Genomic DNA, 19,969 nt, shown 5'->3' on the forward strand with positions numbered 1-19,969 from the left:
TATTTTTTCCTATATTGTAACATTTTTAAAATAAAAGGTGTGTATCTTAAGGTCTAGCAACTAAATTTTGAAGTCTCTTTCCCTGAATCCACTTTTCTGCTGTCTGTGCTGATTTCATGCTTTACGTGAATCCATATGACCTGTGTGTGGGGCCATGATGAAGGCCTACTCTTCAGCTATCTAAGCTCTACTGGAGAAATTACAATCGTTTTGATTTCCTTAGTATAGACAGATAGACTCAGGACCAGTAGGTTTATGCTCCCTTGCCAGCAGATGGAGATGGAGCAAGCTGATGTCACAGTATTATATAACCCTGCATTGACCCCAGCCTGCCAAAAGCAACTGTGGACAGACTAGCAAAAAACTTGATTAAAAACATGATTAAAACAGGTAACCAGAACTGTACTCAACCAACCATAAACACTGAACTCAAATAAGATTCTAGGTACCCCAAGCTAGGGACTGGATGAACATTTCCAGTAATCCCTTGGGACCCAGGGCCCCACAGGCGGACTACTGACACACCCATGCGGGCAGCCAAGGACGGGAAGCTGAGACCATCCGTTTACACTAAGGAAAATGAAATTATCAGGTAAGTAATTTCTCCATTTCCTAGCGTGTAGACAGATGGACTCAGGACCAGTGGGATGTACCAAAACTACTCCCCAATAGGGTGGGACGCTGCCTATGGTCCAGTCAATACTGCATGTGAAAAGGCTGCATCCTCCTGGGCCTGCACGTTCAGACAATAAAACCTGGAAAGTGTGTGTAAGGAGGACCACGTTGCAGCTCGGCAGATGTCAACAGGAGATCACAGACTGACCTCCGCCCATGACACTGCCTGAGCCCTAGTGGAATGAGCCCTAACCTGAGTAGGCAATGACTTTCCAGCATCCACATACGTGGCCGTGACCACCTCCTTAATCCAACGAGCTATGGTAGCCTGCGAGGCCGGAGTGCCTTGCTTACTCCCGCATGGAGAACAAACAGGTGATCCGTCTTTCAAAAAGACTCAGCGACCTGCAGATACCATGACAAGACGCTTAACATCCAAGGAGCGCAAAAGGCGAAACTCCCTCTGCATCCCTGACCTTATCCAGGGATGGCAAGGAGATGGACTGATTCAAATGAAAGTCCAAGACTACCCCTGGGCAAGAAGGATAAAACAGTATGCAGCTGTAATGCACCTGGAGTCACCCGAAGAATGGCTCCCAGCAAGATAAGGCCTGCAGCTCAGAAATCCAATGCGCAGAACATATAGCCAGCAGGAACACTGTCTTCAAAGTCTATAACCATAAGGAAAGGCTACGCAGGGGTCAGAACGTAGGGCCCGCCAAAATGTCCAGCAGCAAATTAAGACTCCACAATGGAAGCAGTAACTTCAAGGAAGGCCTGAGGTGCTTCACTCCCTTCAAAAAATGGACCACATCAGGGTGAGATGACAAGGAAACACCATTCACCAGGCCTCTGAAACAGGCAAGAGCCGCAACCTGCACCTTCTAGGAATTAAGGGCCAAGCCTTTATTCAATCCATCCTGCTAAAACTCCAGAATGAGAGGGATCAACTGAACGAGGAAGAACACCCTGCTCCTCACACCAGGCCTCAAACAGTCTCCAAACTTGCACACAAGCCAAGGAGGTGGAGAACTTGCGAGCGCAAAGTAAAGTGGCAATCATTGCAGAGGAATGACCACGCTTTAAGGACTGCGCCTGAAGAAAGGCTTGTAAGCCTTGAAAACATTCCACCCAAGAAAAAGCAGCCAGGTCCAGACCAAGCCCAGAAGGAACTGCAGCTGGTCCCACAGAACTGCCCTCACCAGTGGAGGAGCCAGTCAAGGGAGAACCAAGATCTGGCATCCCCCAGTCAAGGCCGTAACCCACACATAATCAGAATGGGAAAAAGTGGCTTAGCAAAATCCGAGGAAGACGACTTTCCCTGAGAATCTGAGCAGCACTGACACAGGTTAGAAGACAGGCCAGGCTGAGAAGCCCTAACATGATAGGCAACACACATGGGAAGACACTTACGCTTCTTGCTTACCGGTGCAATCGCTGCGGTAAACGGGCGTCATAATAGCTTGCGCTCAAAAATGAAAATGTGGCCAAAAAATATGCAACTAGAAGAAAGTGCGGCAAGGCGCAGGCACAACCCGTGCGCCAAGTTAAGCGCATAAAGAAGTTTGTGCGCATAAAAGGCACGCCCAAAAACAGAGCATACAATGCGTGCGCAAAGCCAACACACTGCACACACTGACTGCCTATAGAGGGCAGCAGAACACACACAAGAGCGAGCGAAAATGTAAGTCCGGGGCCTAGCACACCAGGGGCTGTTCAACCCGCCAAGCTGCCCAGTTTCCCAATCCCAACGGGAGCGGGAACGAATGTCGGCATGGCGCACAGAGAACAGAGACTGGAGGAAGTCTTGAAATCCCTCTCTCTCTGATTCAGGTAAAACTTGCTTTTTTTTTTTTTTTTTTTTTAAACCTTACCTGAGCTCAGCGCTTACCAGCTGAGTACAGAGATGGTCTTTGGCTGCGGGAGAGGGCATCTGCCGTCGCCGCTGCACTCAGCCTCCTGCACGCTGCCTTTCAGCTGAACTAGCAGCTAAGTCCACACCGGGAATCCAAGCTACCAGACCAAGGCACACCTCTGAGGGACCACGGAAATCGCCTCAGGAATTCTCAATTGGGGGAGAGACCTTTAGGTATCACTGCAGGAGAGCGGGGATTTCTTTTCCTGAATTTATTAGAATTTCAAATTTCTTCCTTCAAAAAGCTCAATGGAATTCCCTTAGGGAGATGCACGTCCACCATCTGCTGGAGACGGAGAATACTGGCAGGCTGGAGTCACTACAGGGTTATGTATACTGTGACGTCAACTTGCTCTGTCTCCATCTGCTGGCAGGGGAGCATAAACCCACTGGTCCTGAGTCCATCTGTCTACACACTAGGAAATCATGCTTTATATGGATCAGTGTGATATCTGCATGGGGCTCTGATAAAGATCCACTCTTCAGCTCTCCATGCTTTATTCCTGCTTTAAGTGAATCCATGTGACCTTCATGGGGGCATGATGAAGGCCCGCTCCTCAGCTGTCAAAGCTGTATTCGTGCTTTGCATGGATCAATGTGATTGACTACATAAGAATCACAGCTGAAGATGATAAGGGCTGAAATAGCCCACCAAAAATGGTGATGGATACCAGCACAACAGATTGGGACAGATATTGAGGGCAGTAGTGGGTAAAGGGTTGAAAGTTCAAGTAAAAACCAAGATGGGGGTGGGAATGAATTGAATATGAGAATTTATTGAAAATGGGAATGCATATGCTCATCTATCCAAACTGGATGAATCTCAACTGGGCAGACCGGCAGGGCCAATTTGATATTTAGCCGATGTTATTTACCATGTCACTGTGATTCCTGACTGGGTTCTGATGAGAAGCAGAACACCACCACCCTGATATTCTTACATTCAGAGTGGTGGGAATGGTTAAGCAGATGGATGCTTTCAGGTACTTGCACACACTGATCTCATCACAATTATTTACAAATTAGAAGAGACTTAGTGACTGTTTGAACTAACCTGCCAGCTGAAGTCTTACTTTTAGCTAGTTCTGCTGTCTTAAAGCACACCATACTTCCATGAGAAATCACTTTGTGGCAGACACTTGGCCTCTATGTATGCTCCTGCTGTAGGCAACCCAAGGTCATAGCTAGATCACATCCATACCCCAACAATGACTGGGAAAGTAATGCTGTCTTTTCCTTACATCACCAAGCACACAGCCAACACACATAGTCGTGTGAGGCTACGAGCAGGGACAGCAAGGCCATGCTTTCAACATGCCTCATCATGAAGCGGTAACTGCAAGGTTGGGAACGTGATCACAACTAAAAAACTGGGAACCGAACAGCAGCCAGATTAACTCAGATTTTCCAGTTTCACAGTGATATATTCATAGCTTTATTAGCAGAATGGAGACAGGGTAGTTAGACCAGAGAGAGATTAGCCTCAAAGGGTCTAGACTTCTGGATCAACTCTCTACCACCGAATGTCTCCATGTATCCTTGAACATGCTCCTTTGCCTCTGTCTCCCACTTGATCATTGTAGCTGGACAATCCCATCATTGTGTCAGGTAGTGTGCATGGACATATACCCTAAAGGTGGCTGCACTCAGACTCTTGAAGTACTATAATGGCAAAGCATAAAATAAGATTCAGTTTTGCTCAATGTACAAAGTAATCTAAATGAATATTTATTGGAAGAGGAGACAGGTGAAGAAAAAAAAAAAAGTGTGTGCTGTAATTTTATGCAGATATAGCTCGTCCTCCTCGACAACCATCTAAAGACTTAATGCAGCTAGACAGCTGCTCATCCTGAGGAATTAGTTCTGGAAACAAAAGTGAGCCAGGGACTGATGTGTCTTTAAATACACAGGTTAGCTATGTTTCTGACTCTGGCTTCTTGCTGAAAGACGTGGAGAGGCCTGCTGCGCTGATCACCATAAATAAAACCAGGACTGAGTGACATGATGCACACTCTCTCTTCTGGGATTAACGAATGACAGCAACAATTTCCAGATCTTTCACTCAGCTGAGCTCCCAAAGTACTTCATAGGTACAAGGGCTGAGTGTGCAGCCACCTTGTAGGTGGAGAAAAAAAGGTAATGCACAGTGGGAGATGATAGGTTAATGGCACACACAGCCAACGACAGCCATGACTGACAGAGCTCAGGTGTGGTGCCTGCCTTCCCTACTGGCTGGCCAAAATGAGTCCAGCTGAAGCCCATTTAGGAGGCATCCAAGTGAAAGAAAAAACATCCCACTTATTCAGAACTGCTTAGTACTACAGCAACAGGGTGTATCCAGGCTGCTTTACTGACCAGATCCCTCCTAGTGTGGCAGTCTCACAAAAACATTTGAGCCGACAAATCAAGTAAAATGTCATCTTTTGCTCATTTGAATTCTGATCTGAAGAAAAAATTTAGTTCCCAAAAGCTGGTCAAAAATGTCTTGAATTACTCTAATAAAAAGGTATCGCCCGATATATATCTTCTTGTTTTTATCTATTAATCTTGATTTCTGAGCTGACAAAAGCAGTCAACCCTGTCACTAGCAGCAGCAAAGAAGTATCTTGCACAATATCACAGTATTTTTCAGCTTCTTTTGCCTATTTTGACTCTGAGCGGGCACTACAGTCATTTATTTCCAGGCTGTCAGCCTTATACCCAATTCCTGCAACAGAACAACTCCGGCCTGCAGTGCACACCCCTCCAGGCTAATGTGTCTGCAGGTCTCCTCCAGCTCACTGCAGTGCATTGTGGAAGGATTTTTCTATTTCAAAGAATCCTTTTTGTTAAAGATTTTAGTTTACAAAGCGTCTGACAACTGTATCAGTGTTAATATTGCAACAAAATCAGCCTCAGTCATTTTTCTTCCTCCCTCTCTCCTCAAGTAATAAATACAGCGATGTACATCTTTGGAAGAAAAAAAAAGGTCTGTCCAGCTGTTATGTCATCCAATAACTCAAATAATAAAGGAACGTGATAATGCAGGGGCTCAAAACAACCAACAAATTAGGCAAACAAAGCAACCAGATACAAACATCACAACACCAGCCTAACTAATATATATATGGTTTCGAGTAGGGCTGTCAGCAAGCCAATCACGCAAGACCTTACTGGGTCCCCACTGGACTTCTCAATCATTCACCCATTCGTTTGTTTTCTTCTTTGCAGGTAAAATATATTTAAAAAGTCACCTTCTCGTTTATAAAATAAAAATCTTTATAATGTGTGAGCAACAGCACAGCAACCTCCCATCTGGGAAAACCATACCATCAACCCATCAAGCTGTTTTGTAGGCCAGTACTGCTTCAGGGGTCAGTTGGCGTTCTGACTGAACACCTTCTCAAAGCCAAGAATTACTTTAACTGACCCCTGAAGCAGTACTGGCCTAAAAAACTATATGGTTTTTCCAGACAGGTTGTTGCTGTTCTTGCTCACACATTATGACGACTTATTTTATAGACAAGACGGTGACATTTCTATATAATAAATTTACCTACAAAGAGAAAACCATTAAAAAAAAATTAATGGGTGAATGATTGAGAGAAGTCCAGCAGGAACCCAGCGAGGTCTCAGGTGATTGGCTTGCTGACACCCCAACTCCAAACTGGGCAGATAAGTTAGGGTGGTGCTGTGAAGTTTGCGTTATATGTCATCAAATAAACCATAGTCTTCATTTCACAGGGGAGGAATCAGGGACTATCTTCATTTTGTTGGCCTTCATTTCTTTTGGTCACATAAGTAAATCATAAAAGTATGACATCAGGGAGACCTAATCCAGAGTATATTTCTATTCTTCTGCTTTGTGGTCTCCCTTTGACCAGTACTGTAGGTGACAGAAGCACACAAGTCACAGACATTAGTTCCCTAAATTCAGTTATCTTTTTAACTTAAGTCCCTCTCATGTGGCACATTGTGTCACTGGCTCATGAAATATCGCCAAACATAACATTTAGAACAGGTCACATTTAGAGAAAGCCTTCAGCCACCAGCATGCAAAGGGGAAGGGAGTAGCTGGCAGTCTCACCTTCGCAAAAAGACAGTCTCTTCCTCCTCTGTGTTGCAGAATTTGTGCGCGTGTTTGGCTGCATCGATGACCCGTGCTCGATCCCGCGGCCTCATGGGGAGCTTTTCCAGCTGGCAGTCTGCAGGAAGGAGAACCGCAAAGGATACCAGATTCAGGAATATGACTTATGCCTAATGCCATCATCTCCTGCCAGCAGAAGTCACTGCTAGAGGGACACTGAAGACATCAGGCGCTCTGTTGACACCCTATCATCTACCAAAAGCGCCAGGCGTTGGTGGATTAAAATCAACTCGACATTTCAGACATTTTTCAATTGATGTACCTGGACTCCAAGTCTCAATATCAGAGGAGTGGCAGCTCCGGTCTTAAAAAGCCACAATCCAGTCAAGTTCCTGTGATGCCCAACAGATGTATGTCTTATAGGGGATCGCAGCACATGCAGGAGAGCTAGGGACTGGGTTTCTTTTTTTCATTTTTATACACCAATGTGCAACAATAAGCTCACAGCGAACTATGAAGTGGTTCAGTTACCTGAACATCCCTCAGCATACCCATTCTAGTTAAAAACAAAACAAAACTGCTACTGTGCCCCATTAAGCATAAAGCAAAATCAAGAAGAACAAACTCCTAGCCACCTGTAGTCTACATTCAGCCTTTGTGAGCCTGAAGAACAGGCGCTACATTTATTTTATTTTAAATGATTTGTACATCCTGCCTACCGAACATAAGTCGTTCTAGGTGGATTGCAACGTTGACAAAGGAGCATTTTAAAATAAATGGAGTGACCGTGATATCACCCAAGCAGCACAACATGCTCCCAACAGATTCAGCTGATGAAAGCTTAATTAATAATCAATACTGCTCTGTCAGCTGCTGCGCAATAACTTATAAAAGTCAGCTGGAAACACTGTCAAGGCAGCTAGCAAACAGCAGCTATAAGCTCTGTGGGGGCCAGCTGGCTCTCGATCTCAATCGGTCTCCTCTTTCCCTCAAACGCTGTCCTATCAGAAGCAGGGTCACCTGGGCATGTGACTGGCACTCACACCAACCTGCCAGTCTTGGCTTTCACCCTATGCACACGCGCCCCCACTCCCTGAGCTCACTGCCTCAAGCTCACCTAGCGATGCCGGCTCCAAAAGCAATGCGACTTATCACCATTAGGAAGAGAACCTTCTTGGGCTCAGTCCCCTTTATCTGGTACTCCAGGCATTGGCTAACCCTAGACTAACTCACTTTTAGATGGAAATGAAAGCCGGGTCATTTGTAGCAACCTTCAGCCCACAGCCAAAGACAAAGTCTAGGACGCACATTTAGCGATCGGAAACTAACGCCTGCCTGGAGCAGGCGTTCATTGCTGAGCGCTCCTTAAACCAGTACAGAAAAGCAGAAAAAAATGCTTTTCTGTTCTGCCTCCTACTTAATATCATTGCAATATTAAGTAGGAGGAAAAAGTAAACAAATTTTAACCCAAAAAAAAAAAAGCACTGGCAGTCGGGTGCAGGAAACGGAGGCGCAATTGAAAAACATCCGCTGATAAACTCGGTGTCTGTTTTCCTAACCAGCAGAGGGCCGACGCACTCAGGCTCTCCTTAGCAAGCGACCCTAGCGCCTGCTTGCTAACGCAACCCCCTAATTTAAATATTGCATGGCGCCCCCAGGGGGTGCGTTAAGAAACTGGGCACTGACTGTTCAGTGCCCGCTTTCTGCACCAAAGTATTGCATCGGCCCCTAGGTGCCTGGAACCAGTTCTACAAGTTTCTGTATGAATCCTCCCATCCTATATACTATCTGTGCACGTGACTGGCTAACTGGTATACTGTCTCCTCGCTGCCTCTGTTTTACTCCCCGCAATTCAGCTTTATTGCTAAGCACATCCTTTTCTTTCATCTTTAGTTTCCACTGTTATTTGGAAAAAACAGTTTATATTTAGATATCCCCCCCTCTTTCCTGCGGGCACAGAATACAAATCCTAGCCCCCGCTGTGTAAACCGGGGACACTCTGACTGCTAGCTCAAGCCACATTTTCCTCCAGGCTTGCTCAGTTTCCCATATGTTCTATTCATTTTTTATACCTGTATGTTCTGTCCATCAATGTCCTTCTGCCCAGTGAAACAGAGCTGGCCAGGCCCTGCACACAAGGGTTTAGACTCACATTTCTACATCTCCCTCTTAAGGAATTACTAGGAATTCCCCACAACCCGCAGGGGAAACACGAGGGCCTGGGGGTTCTTCAGCATAACAAATGAGGGGGCTAAACACCCTCGCTTACCCCTCCCCCATTTTTCCTTATAACCCTACTATTCTTGGTCTCTCTTCCTATCATAAAATCTAATACTCTGAGGTAACATAATTTGAACACTTGTTAGAAAAGCATGAGAAAAATTAATTGATGACCTCAGAAAAACAATTTTCAGCATATTATATAAGCAGTCAGTTGTACAACAGCAACTTATAAATAAGCTTCTGGCGTCTGAACTGGTTGAAATAGACCGCCCTTTAAAAGGTGGAGTTTCTTGGCACATCAGAATCATGCCTGCTAATTGAAACAATCAAGTTAATGCTCCAATTCAGTCTGTTATAATTGAATCAATTCCAGTTTGAAGCTAGTTATCTGAATAGCCTCTTAATTAGTTTGACAAGGATATAAAAAGAAGAGAGAAACACCACCTTCTTCCAAATCCAGTTCTTCAGTTTTAATTTAAGATTATTTTATGACTGAAGCTCCTTGCAGAAAGCAGAGCCTGCTTAATAATGTTCAGGAAGATTTCTGCCTTGCTTGATAAGGTAATGCTTATTGGCACTGAAAGATTACACAAACAAATATAGCAAAAATTAGGAAGCTTCCTCATGACATTTGCATCCAAAAAAAAGGAATTCTTGGATTTTACCACTCGCCTTTCCAAACCTGTGCTCAAGAAGAATTACAATTCAGGTACAATAGGTAGGTCATAGCTTCAGAGAGAGCTTACACTCCAAGTGGGTGCCACGGAAATGGAAGGCAAAGTGACTTGCCAAGGTCATAAGAAACATCCGTCAATAAGAAAAGCAAAAATGACCAGGAGGATTTCTCTGCTGTCCTTAGTTCTCAGTCCACTGCTCTAAGCACTAAGCCAGGGGTGGCCAACTCCAATCCTCGAGAGCCACAAACAGGCCTGGCTTTAAGGTTATCCACAATGAATATTCAAGAGATAGATTTGCATACAATGGAGGCAGGACTTGCAAATCTCTCTGGTGCATTATGTGTGGGGGAAAGCCTCAACTATTCCCTCCTCTGAACTGAAACTGAAGGAGCTACTATATTTATGCTCAGTGCAGGAGGGGTTTTGTATGTACCTTCCCTGAGAGAGATTAGATTAGTTTCCACCCAGCAGAGAGCCTTTTCAGGACTGGCACCTCTCTTCTGTGCAATTTGCTCCCCAAGGAAGACCATCTGGTTCTTAGGCACCTAGGCAAGTAATGATTTTTTTAATGGGCTTCCCCATCCATCCGCATCTGGTTTTGAATACATTTTTACAGTTTAGTTGAGTGTATTACTAAATTAGTAAAGGGTTTTATCTTCTTGCTTTATTTCTATGTTTTGCATACAGGATAAGAATTAATTGAAAAAGTCTTAAATTCATTCAAGGAATTAGCATGGATTTAGAAAAGGGAGATTGTGGCTTTCTAACCTATTAGAATTCTTGACAAAGGTGAGCCAATTGATACAGTGTATTTCAGGAGTGGGCAACACTGGGACTTGAGAACCTGTTTTCATGTTATATGTCTATTGTAACGCTTCCATTTATTATGAATGTTTGTCCACCTTTTAATACTCATAATTATGAATGTTTTACCTGTAAACCGTTATGAACTAGTGATTCTCACAAGGAATGACGGCATATAAAACATTTAAATAAATAAAACAGACCAGGTTTTTAGGATATCCACTATATATGCATGAGAGAGAGAGAGAGATATATTGTGGATATCCTGAAAACCTGGACTTTGTGATTCTCAAGGACTGGAGTTGGCCATCCTGGAATATTTGGATTTTTAGAAAGTATTTGATAGAGTCAGTCATTTATTCAAAATATTTCTATACCTTTTTCAAAAGAATTGTATAAGTTACATAGTGACTTTCGTTTTCAGTTTTTATTTTATTTTTCCTGGGAATTTCAATATTGTAACAAAAAAAAAAAAAGGTGGAAAAATTACTGTTATAACAAAGGAGAAAACAGCAGAAAAGTAATTTTTCAATTGATTTTTGTTTGTTATAACACTGAAATTCTCAAGATGCCGCTCTTCTTCCTGCATCGAGCCAGCGTGCCCGCTCCCTGCCATTACAGGTTTCTCTGCGGCACAGACGATGCACCCGGGCCGTGTCAGGAACCAACTCTTTTTTGGGGCCGTTTGTGAGGATCTTCTACGGCCTTACCTCTGCTCTCTGGATGTTTCATTTTAGAGGAGGGTTGCGGGGAGGAGGCACGCTTGACCCCTTTGGAATCTCTTTCTGGGGGAGACTGGGCTGACTGCTGCGGGGCATACGAGCTCGATGCAATATTCCCTCCCTCCCTTAAGCCGGGCGATCTTCGCGGCCCTCCTCGACATTCTTCCAGAGTCCCAGCAGGGTGCCCAAGACATAGGTAACAGTAGTTATTGTCTATCGGTTACAGACATGATCTGGCCACATTGGCAAAATTTGAATCCCAGGGCTTTCGAAGCCAAGTAAGCACTGAAAAACGCTGTTGGGGGTTCACAATTGTGAAATGAAAGTGGAAAAGAAGGACGAGATGAACCCGCACCCATTGCTGCATGGGAAAAGCGAAACCCGAGAAGAGATCATTGACCGCATGGGAAGGCACTACGCAGCAGCAAAGCTCTACCACTGCGAGGAGAAGTTCCCGCCTCAAGCCGCCAGGGGGCATTCCCAGACAGACAGCATAGCTAATTCAGCCTGCTTATCTGCGGGAAAATAAAAATTTAAAGGATTATAATAGATTACAAATATCAAAATAAAAACAAATCACAATACATGCAACAAACATAAGTAACACCTGGAGGGAAAGCAAGTTTCCTTACCAAAAAAATGGTGTTCTCCATAGACAGCTGGATGAATTAGCCATGACATGTGGAGTGACATCATTCGATGGCGCCAAACAGACCCCTCTCACTAGCTCAGTAAAATTTTACTACTGAGCATGCACACGCTGCATCACGAGCCCCTCAGTTGATTGTAGAGCTTACTTTAAGCTAGGTAGTTAACTCTCCAGGGAGATGGGCAGGTATTAAGCATGGCTAATTCATCCTGCTGTCTACAGAGAGATCCATTTATGGTAAGCAGATTTGCTTTCTCAGTCGACACGCAGGGCTGAATTAACCATGATGTGTAAGAAGTCCCAAGGTGAGGGTTGCATGGTAGAGCAGTTTCTGTATAAACAACCCTGACCTCCTATTGAAAATGGACTACTGGGTGAACAAGGCTGCATAAACTGCTTGCCTAAAGTTACTGTCACTTTATTTTTATTTATTTTATTTATTTAAGGTTTTTATATACCGGCAATCATGAGAACATATCTTGCTGGTTTACATGAAACGGGAGTGCATTAAATACATCAAACTAGAACTGAGGTGACCGAAGGTACAGTTACAATTAACAAGGGTAGCAAAACTTGGTGAAGAGGAAGAAATAGGAAAGAATAAAATGGTTAAACGATATACAAGTCAAATTACAAGTTATGTGCAAATGGCATGATTAATGGCTGGATGTTTTAGAGGAGTCCTTGGATTGTTGAGAGACTGTGCAAATAGTGGGGCACACAGGTGTGAAATGACAATCAAGTTGCACCTTTGCAGATGTCTTCAATAGAAACAGCTCTTAGGTGAGCCAATATGGTAGCTATGGCTCTAAAATGATGAGCCTCAACAGAGTGATTTAAAAGCCAGCCAGCGCAGATCAACGTGCAATACAGTCCGCTATGCCAGTTAGGTAAAAGGGCTTTTGGCAACAGCCATGCCCAGTCTGTTAGGATCACAGGAAATGAATAGCTGAGAAGTCCAATGATGTGGTTGAGTCTCCTCAGGTAATAGGCCAAGGCCCTTTTACAGTACAGTAAAAGGAGGGTCTTGGAAAGAGCATGGGCAAAGCAATAGCTTGATTCAAATGAAAATGGAAAACCACTTTAGAAATGAAGGATGAGTGTAGAGCACCACCCTATCGTGAAAAAAGCTATAGGTACAGAAAGTATGAAACCAATGATTGTAACACGCTGACTTTTCTAGCTGGAATGATAGCAACTAGGAAAACCACCTTCCATGCAAAATTTCAAGGAAGTAGACTAGCAGCTTGTGGGAGGGGGTTCACTGGTTGTCCTAAGACAATGTTGAGATCCCATTACACAGATGGTTTCACAACCAGAGGCTTTGCCTGTCACAAGCCCTTCATGAACTTCAAAACTAGAGGATAGATGGAGATTGGCTTTCCATAAACTTAAGTGTGGAACAGCAATGGCACTGATATGCACTTTGACTGCCGATGTACTGAGGCCTGAAGAGGAGAGGGAGAATAAGTACGGCAATACATCTTTTGAAATACAGACAAACAGGTTCAGGGAAAGATCCTCCCGCTGATCTTCCCTTCTTTTTCTCTCTGCCTTCCGCTTCTTCCAGGCTCCCCCTGCCCCATTCCATCCCTTTGTACCACAAACCCCCCCCCCCCCCCCGAAGGATCTTTCCAGGAAACATACAATTCAAACGAGCTGGGGTATAATACCATCTTGGATATATTTTAAAGGAATTTTCTGCCAGTTGAGTTGACACTGAAGTTTGCACCACTTGCCACCTAATGTCATTCCAAATGTCCTCACTGTCAGAACATAGCTCCTTTACTCAATCTTTTTCATGCTTAAGAAGAGCATCATCGGGGGGTGACTCAACCTCTCCCATTTTGTTCCCATCTTTCTATGCAATTGCGAATTTGTAAATAGGCACAAAAATCAGCCCTACCCAAATTATATTTTTCCTTCAAATTTGCAAAAGACACTCACCCCTGTGAGGAAAGAATTTAACCACAGTGGACCAATCTGTTCCTTTCTCATTTCTGAAAAGTTGGCGATCTTTATCCCAGTTAGAAAACCCTCATTGTATCTGATCAGCATCAATGGTGAGTACTCTCTTTAAATGTATCCCACACCTCCAATATTCTTCTGGTAAATGGATTACACAGCTCTTTCCTCAGATAGGAGCCCCGATTAGCCCACAGCAATGCCTGTAGTGGGAAATTCTGGAAGTGTTGCCCAATGCAAACCCATTGCTTCAACGTCCTTCCCATAAACCATTTAAGGCTTGCCCTCAACTGCACCACCCTGTAATACTTTTCCACCTGTGAAACCCCCTAACCCCGCCCCCCCCCCACCCCATTGCCTTAAGTGTAAACAAAACCAATCTAGACAGGTGATGACTCTTCTGCTGCCAGATAAAAATCAAGAAAGTTTCCCTGAATCAGTTTCAGATCGTCAAGGGCCAAAGCTACCGGAAGCACCTGGAACAAGTAATTTAGATATGTAACACCCCGTTAATCTCTCTAGCCAAGTTAAATTTGTCTTACTCCACTTGTGCATATCCGATTTTAATATTTTAATTCAACTGCGCTAATTTAGAAGTAATCCTTTATTATTTTCACCCCCAAATACTTAAACTTGGCTCCATGGTAGGAGCACAAAATGGCTCCGGCCATCCAGTGCTACCATGTGACAGGGTCCGGCCAATGGCACGGATACCCTGTCACATGGTAAGGGCAAAGGGCCATCGGCGCCATTTCGATTAGTGGCAGCCGACGGCCCGGGAGCAGGAGATCGCTCCAGGGACCCCCACTGGACCACCAGGTATCTGTAAAAAGTTTTTTTTTGGGGGGGGGGGGGGGGGGGGGGGAAGCTAAGGGATTAGTTTTAAGGGGTCGGGGTGGGTTTAGGGGTTATTTTTGTGTACCGTTTTTCCCGCCCTCCCCCAAAACGATAAGAGAATCCCCACGATCAATATTGTGGGGTTTTCCTATCGTTTTGGGGGAGCCCCTGATTTCTGACGATTTTGAAAATATCGTCCGATATTTTCAATCGTCCGAAGCCCGATTCACATCCCTATTGATTTAGTCAAGGGAAGTCTTAATGTACAAATCTGCTACAGTTTTTTGAAGGGGTTAATAAACATGTGGATAAAGGTAAGTCGGTAGAGGTAGTGTATATGGATTTTCAGAAAGCATTTGATAAAGTTCCTCATGAGAGGCTTCTAGGAAAACTAAAGAGTCATAGGATAGGAAGCAATGTCCTTCTGTGGATTGCAAATTAGTTAAAAGACAGGAAACAGAGACTAGGAATAAATGGTCTGTTTTCACAGTGAAAAAAGGTAAACAGTGGAGTGCCTCATGGATATGTACTCGGACTGGTGCTTTTTAATATATTTATAAATAGAAACATAGAAATGATGACAAAAAAAGACCAAATGATCCACCCAGTCTGCCCAGCAAGCTTATTCCAGTTTCTGATGCACTGTGTAGGTTACCCTCATGCTTATCAGTTTCCTAGACCATAAAATTCAGGGCCCTCGGATGTTGTCCGAATCCAATTTTCCCTAACCCTTGCCGTGGAAGCAGAGAGCAATGATGGAGCTGTATCAAAAGTATCAGGCTTAATGATTAAGAGTAGTAAAAGCCGCATCAGCAAGTTACCCCCATATTTATTTGTTCCCCAAACTGTAAAATTTGAGGCCCTCCTTGGATGCTGTCTGAATCCAATTCCCCTTTTCCCACTGCCATTGAAGCATATAGCAATGATGGAGTTGCATTAAGCCTTGATACTGTTATTTGTTAAGGGTAGTAACTGCCATACCAGCAAGTTACCCCCATGCACTCTTTCTTCATTTCCATCCTTTAGCCTTTAGGAATCCACAGTGTTTATCCCATGCCCCTTTGAATTTCTTCACTGTTTTCATCTTCACCACCTCCTCCAGAAGGGCATTCCAGGCATCCCCCACCCTCTCCATGAAGAAATATTTCCTGACATTGGCTCTGAGTCACCCTCCCTGGAATTTCATTTCATGTCCTCTATTTCTATTGATTTATTTCCAACGGAAAAGGTTTGAAGTTTGTGCATCATTAAAACCTTTCAGGTATCTGAAGGTCTGTATCATATCTCCCCTGCACCTCCTATCTTCCAGCGTACATATTCATATCCTTCAGCCTCTCCTCATAAGTCTTCCAAAGCTGACCCCTCACCAATTTGGTCACTCTTCTTTGGACTGCCTTTTTTAGATACAGGCACCAGTACTGAATGCACTACTCCAGGTGAGGCCTCACCAAGGATCCATACAAGGGCATCATCACCTCCTATTTCTTACTGGTTATTCCTCTCTCTATGCAGCCCAGCATAAATGATCTGGAAAGGGGTACAACCAGCTAAGTGATAAAATTTGCAGATGACAAAATTATTCAGTTAAATCATAAGCAGACTTTGATAAATTGCAGAAGGACCTTGCAAGACTGTAAGATTGGGTATCCAAATGGCAGATGAAATTCTATGTGGACAAGTGCAAGCTGATGCATATATATAACCCATGCTGTAGTTACATGATGTTAGGTTTGATATTAGGAGTTACCACCCAGGAAAAAGATCTAGGCATAATAGTGGATCATACATTGAAATCACTGGCTCAGTGTGCCATGGCAGTCAGAAAAAGCAAACATTAGGACTTATTAGCAGGTCGATCCAGTATCGTCCGCTCGAGGATTGCCCGTCTGTAACGTGCTCGTAGCGCACAATTCGGGCGCGCAAGGCAATTCGGCGATACAGTCTCCAGTTTCACGCGTCCGTATCGCTTCTGAAAACAGACGCATAACCCTTTCCGCACCCGGCATGTAAATGAACGAAAAAGCTGTATAATGAAGGAATTAGTTATTCCCCTGCGATACTGTAACGGGCGCTGATATTATCTCCTCCGTAACCCGCTGTTCTGCCGCGGCCTTAACCTGCTAGTTTACCGCCTCCCCCTAGTAGGAGTTAGTGTAGTGTAGTGTAGGGTAAAAACATTGCTTACCCGCCCTGGTCCCGTCCGGTCTCCTGCAGCCCCGTCCGGACCGGACGGGGCTGCAGGAGACCGGACGGGACCAGGGCAAAAAAAAACAAACGAAAAAGTAGCAAGGCTCGGGCCTGCTATGGTAAGTGTAAAAAGTGTAAAAAACAAAAAACCTGTGTGTTATATAAAAAAATAAAACAATTTTAAATACCTGTCGGAGGGCCGTGGGTCCAGGCGGCCGGTGGGCGGCGGGCAGCCATCAGCGGCATCCGGTAGTCCCTTCTCCCTTCCTCCCTCCCTCCCCTGCCTGGATGAGCGCCAAAATCGCACGGGCGGGTCGGCAGTGGGGGGGGGGGGGGGGCGGCAGCAGGATCCGGGAGCGGCGGGTAGGCAGCAGCGGGGGTCCGGGGGGGTAGCGGCAGCGGGGTCCGGGGGGGGGGGGGGCAGCGGCAGCGGGGTCCGGGGGGGGGGGCAGCGGCAGCGGGGTCCGGGGAGCCAGCAGCGGCAGCATGTTCGATCGAGCAGGCAGGTAGGTGGCAAAGTAAAGATGGCCGCCTGCACGGGAAAATCGTGCAATTGGCCGCTGAAGACGTGACGTCACGACGTTTGGCGTCACGGGGTGTGACATCACGTCTTCAGCGGCCAATTGCACGATTTTCCCGTGCAGGCGGCCATCTTTACTTTGCCACCTACCTGCCTGCTCGATCGAACATGCTGCCGCTGCTGGCTCCCCGGATCTCGCTGCCACCCCCCCGGACCCCGCTGCCGCTGCCCCCCCCCAGACCCCGCTGCTGCCTACCCGCCGCTCCCGGATCCTGCTGCCGCCCCCCCGCTGCCGCCCCCCCCCGCTGCCGACCCGCCCATGCGATTTTGGCGCTCATCCAGGCAGGGGAGGGAGGGAGGAAGGGAGAAGGGACTACTGGATGCCGCTGATGGCTGCCCGCCGCCCACCGGCCGCCTGGACCCACGGCCCTCCGACAGGTATTTAAAATTGTTTTTTTTTTTTTATATAACACAGGTTTTTTGTTTTTTACACTTTTTAAACTTTTTTACACTTCCTGGTGCCTGTCATTTCAAATGTCATTTGAAATGACAGGTACCAGCGCACCCAGGTTACTGTATAGGCGCTGTTACAGCGCCTATACAGTAAAATGGGTTGCGCGGGGCATAACCCTTCCCTAACGCTTCACAGCCGCGGCATGCATTTGCATGCGATTAGAGGAGAGTATCGGGGAGTTAGTGAAGAGAACTGTGCGTGCGGGGAGGAAGGGTGCGCCTGACACTACCTCACTGTTTTTACCGCGGCCTTACTGGATCGAGCCGCAAGTGGGGAATGGTGAATAAAATGGAGACTGTCATAATGCCTCAGTGTCGCTCCATGGTGAGACCACACCTTGAATACTGTGTGCAATTCTGGTCGCCGCATCTCAAAAAATATATAGTTGTGATGGAGAAGGTACAGAGAAGGGAGATCAAAATGATAAAGGGAATGGAACAGCACCCCTATGAGGAAATGCTAGAGAGATTAGGGCTGTTCAGTTTTGAGAAAAGATAATCCTGATCTCTTTAGCCTATCCTCATAAGGGAGCTGATAGAGGTCGATACAATCATAAAAGACCTAGAATGGGTAAATGTGAATTGGTTATTTACACTTTCAGATAATAGAAGGTCTAGAGAGCACTCCATGAAGTTAAAACAAACTAGAGAAAATTATTTTCACTGAACGCACAATTAAGCTCTGGGATTCATTTGCTGAGGATGTAGTTGAGGCAGTCAGTATAGCTGGATTTAAGAAAAAGTTTGGCCAAGTTCATGGAGGAGAAGTCCATAAACTGCTATTAATCATGTTGACTTTGGGAATAGCCATTGCTTATTAGCAGCATTAGTATCATGGGATATATTTAATATTTGGAATCTTGCAGGTACTTGTAATCTAAATTGGCCACTTTTCGAAGCAGGATACTGGGCTTGATGGACTCTCAGTCTGACCCCGTAAGGCAACTTATGTTTTTATGTTCTTATAAAAAAAAAAAAAAAGTGCAACCTTCTCAGTGGGAGAAAGCTCTGCGCCAAATCTGTTTGGTCCTGAAGGTTATCTAGCAATTTACTAGAATTCCACAGCTAACTGGCAACATCCCATTGTTGTGATGAAGCAGCGTTTACTACTGGCATTTTTGTAGTAGCCTGCCCCAGCCGAGGAGTATCCAAACCTGCGAGGGACTCTTTCACAGAAGAACGGCGCAGAAGTCTACTCTCCTGCTAAGAGGCCCTCCCAGAGCTCCCCTACCACTCGTCAAAGCCTGCCTGAAACAACCCCAAGTCTCCTCCGGCTACCGCGGAGGGCCCTGTCGCGAACACAAGCTCCGGGTGGCCGGGGCCCAGGCCTGCAGCTTCTCCCGTCCCCTGGCCAGGCTTACCGAGCACCAACACCATCTGGCCGCACAGGCAGTAGTAGACGTGCAGCGGCTTCTCGCCGTCATCATATTCCTCGCGGTCCCGGGTGTCCGAGCAGACCACCGAGCGAGACACCACTTTCGGCATAACGGCGGGCGCACAGCTCTGACATCAGCGCGGGCACGAGGGTTGTCCGGGAAGCACGACTCTGACGAAAGCGCGGACACGAGGGTTGCCCGGGACGCGTGGCTCTGACGTCAGCGCGGGAACAACGAAGCGGCCGGAGTCGGGTGAGATAAATTCGAAGCGGCGCGCGCGGAAATTCCAAAGTAGTGTGGGAGGCTTCCGCCCGCTGCTTGTGATTGATCTCTTTGGTGCAAGCTGGGGTAGCTTCCATAATCTTTTAGCTCACCTCAGATTCATTGCAAAACTATACTGAAGTTGCATATTCAGAAAGTCTATCAGGCCAAATTATTCATGTATCTGAATACTGATTTTCTAACAAGGAGGAGAGGGTAGAACGCTTAGGAATAGACTCCTTTTATGTCCCATGGGATGCACGTCCCTCCTTAAAACTGCCTAGCAGTTTTCTTTCCGGAAAAGTTGACTCTGCTGGGATTTATTCTTGGCTTTAGCCTATGTTCTCACAGGACTGCTAAACCTTTAGAGGGTAATTTTATATGCACGCACATTTGCTGGCATAAAGTTAAACTTTGTCTTCGGAGGGTGTTAACTTACGGGTGCATGCTTAACCCACATCCTTTTTAAAATCAGAAAAGTATTCACGAGTCCCAACGCCATCCTCTGGAATGCATCTGCTCAGTCTGCATAAAAGTACAGCCCTGGGCTATTTTACTACAGCCATTTACCCGCATAAAACTTTTTTTCAGCATTTGGACAGTTCAGGCCCCACTAGTGGGTTATGCACCTCTGCCAGA

At 45.6% G+C, this 19,969-nt stretch overlaps 1 protein-coding gene across 1 annotated transcript in view; it reads right to left on the minus strand.

The window, feature by feature from the left end:
- Positions 1 to 19,248, minus strand: part of LOC115094333 (UPF0428 protein CXorf56 homolog) — a 40,666-nt gene extending 21,418 nt beyond the window's left edge. The window contains exons 1-2 of the mRNA XM_029607280.1: positions 19,055 to 19,248; positions 6,597 to 6,714 (exon numbers count right to left, since the gene is read on the minus strand). Of these exons, the coding sequence (XP_029463140.1) occupies positions 6,597 to 6,714; positions 19,055 to 19,178 (242 nt within the window). The 5' untranslated portion in view covers positions 19,179 to 19,248. The remainder of the gene's footprint in view (positions 1 to 6,596; positions 6,715 to 19,054) is intronic.
- Positions 19,249 to 19,969: the final 721 nt, after the last annotated feature.

This window comes from Rhinatrema bivittatum, chromosome 6 (genome assembly GCF_901001135.1).
Source record: "Rhinatrema bivittatum chromosome 6, aRhiBiv1.1, whole genome shotgun sequence".
NCBI lineage: Eukaryota > Metazoa > Chordata > Amphibia > Gymnophiona > Rhinatrematidae > Rhinatrema > Rhinatrema bivittatum.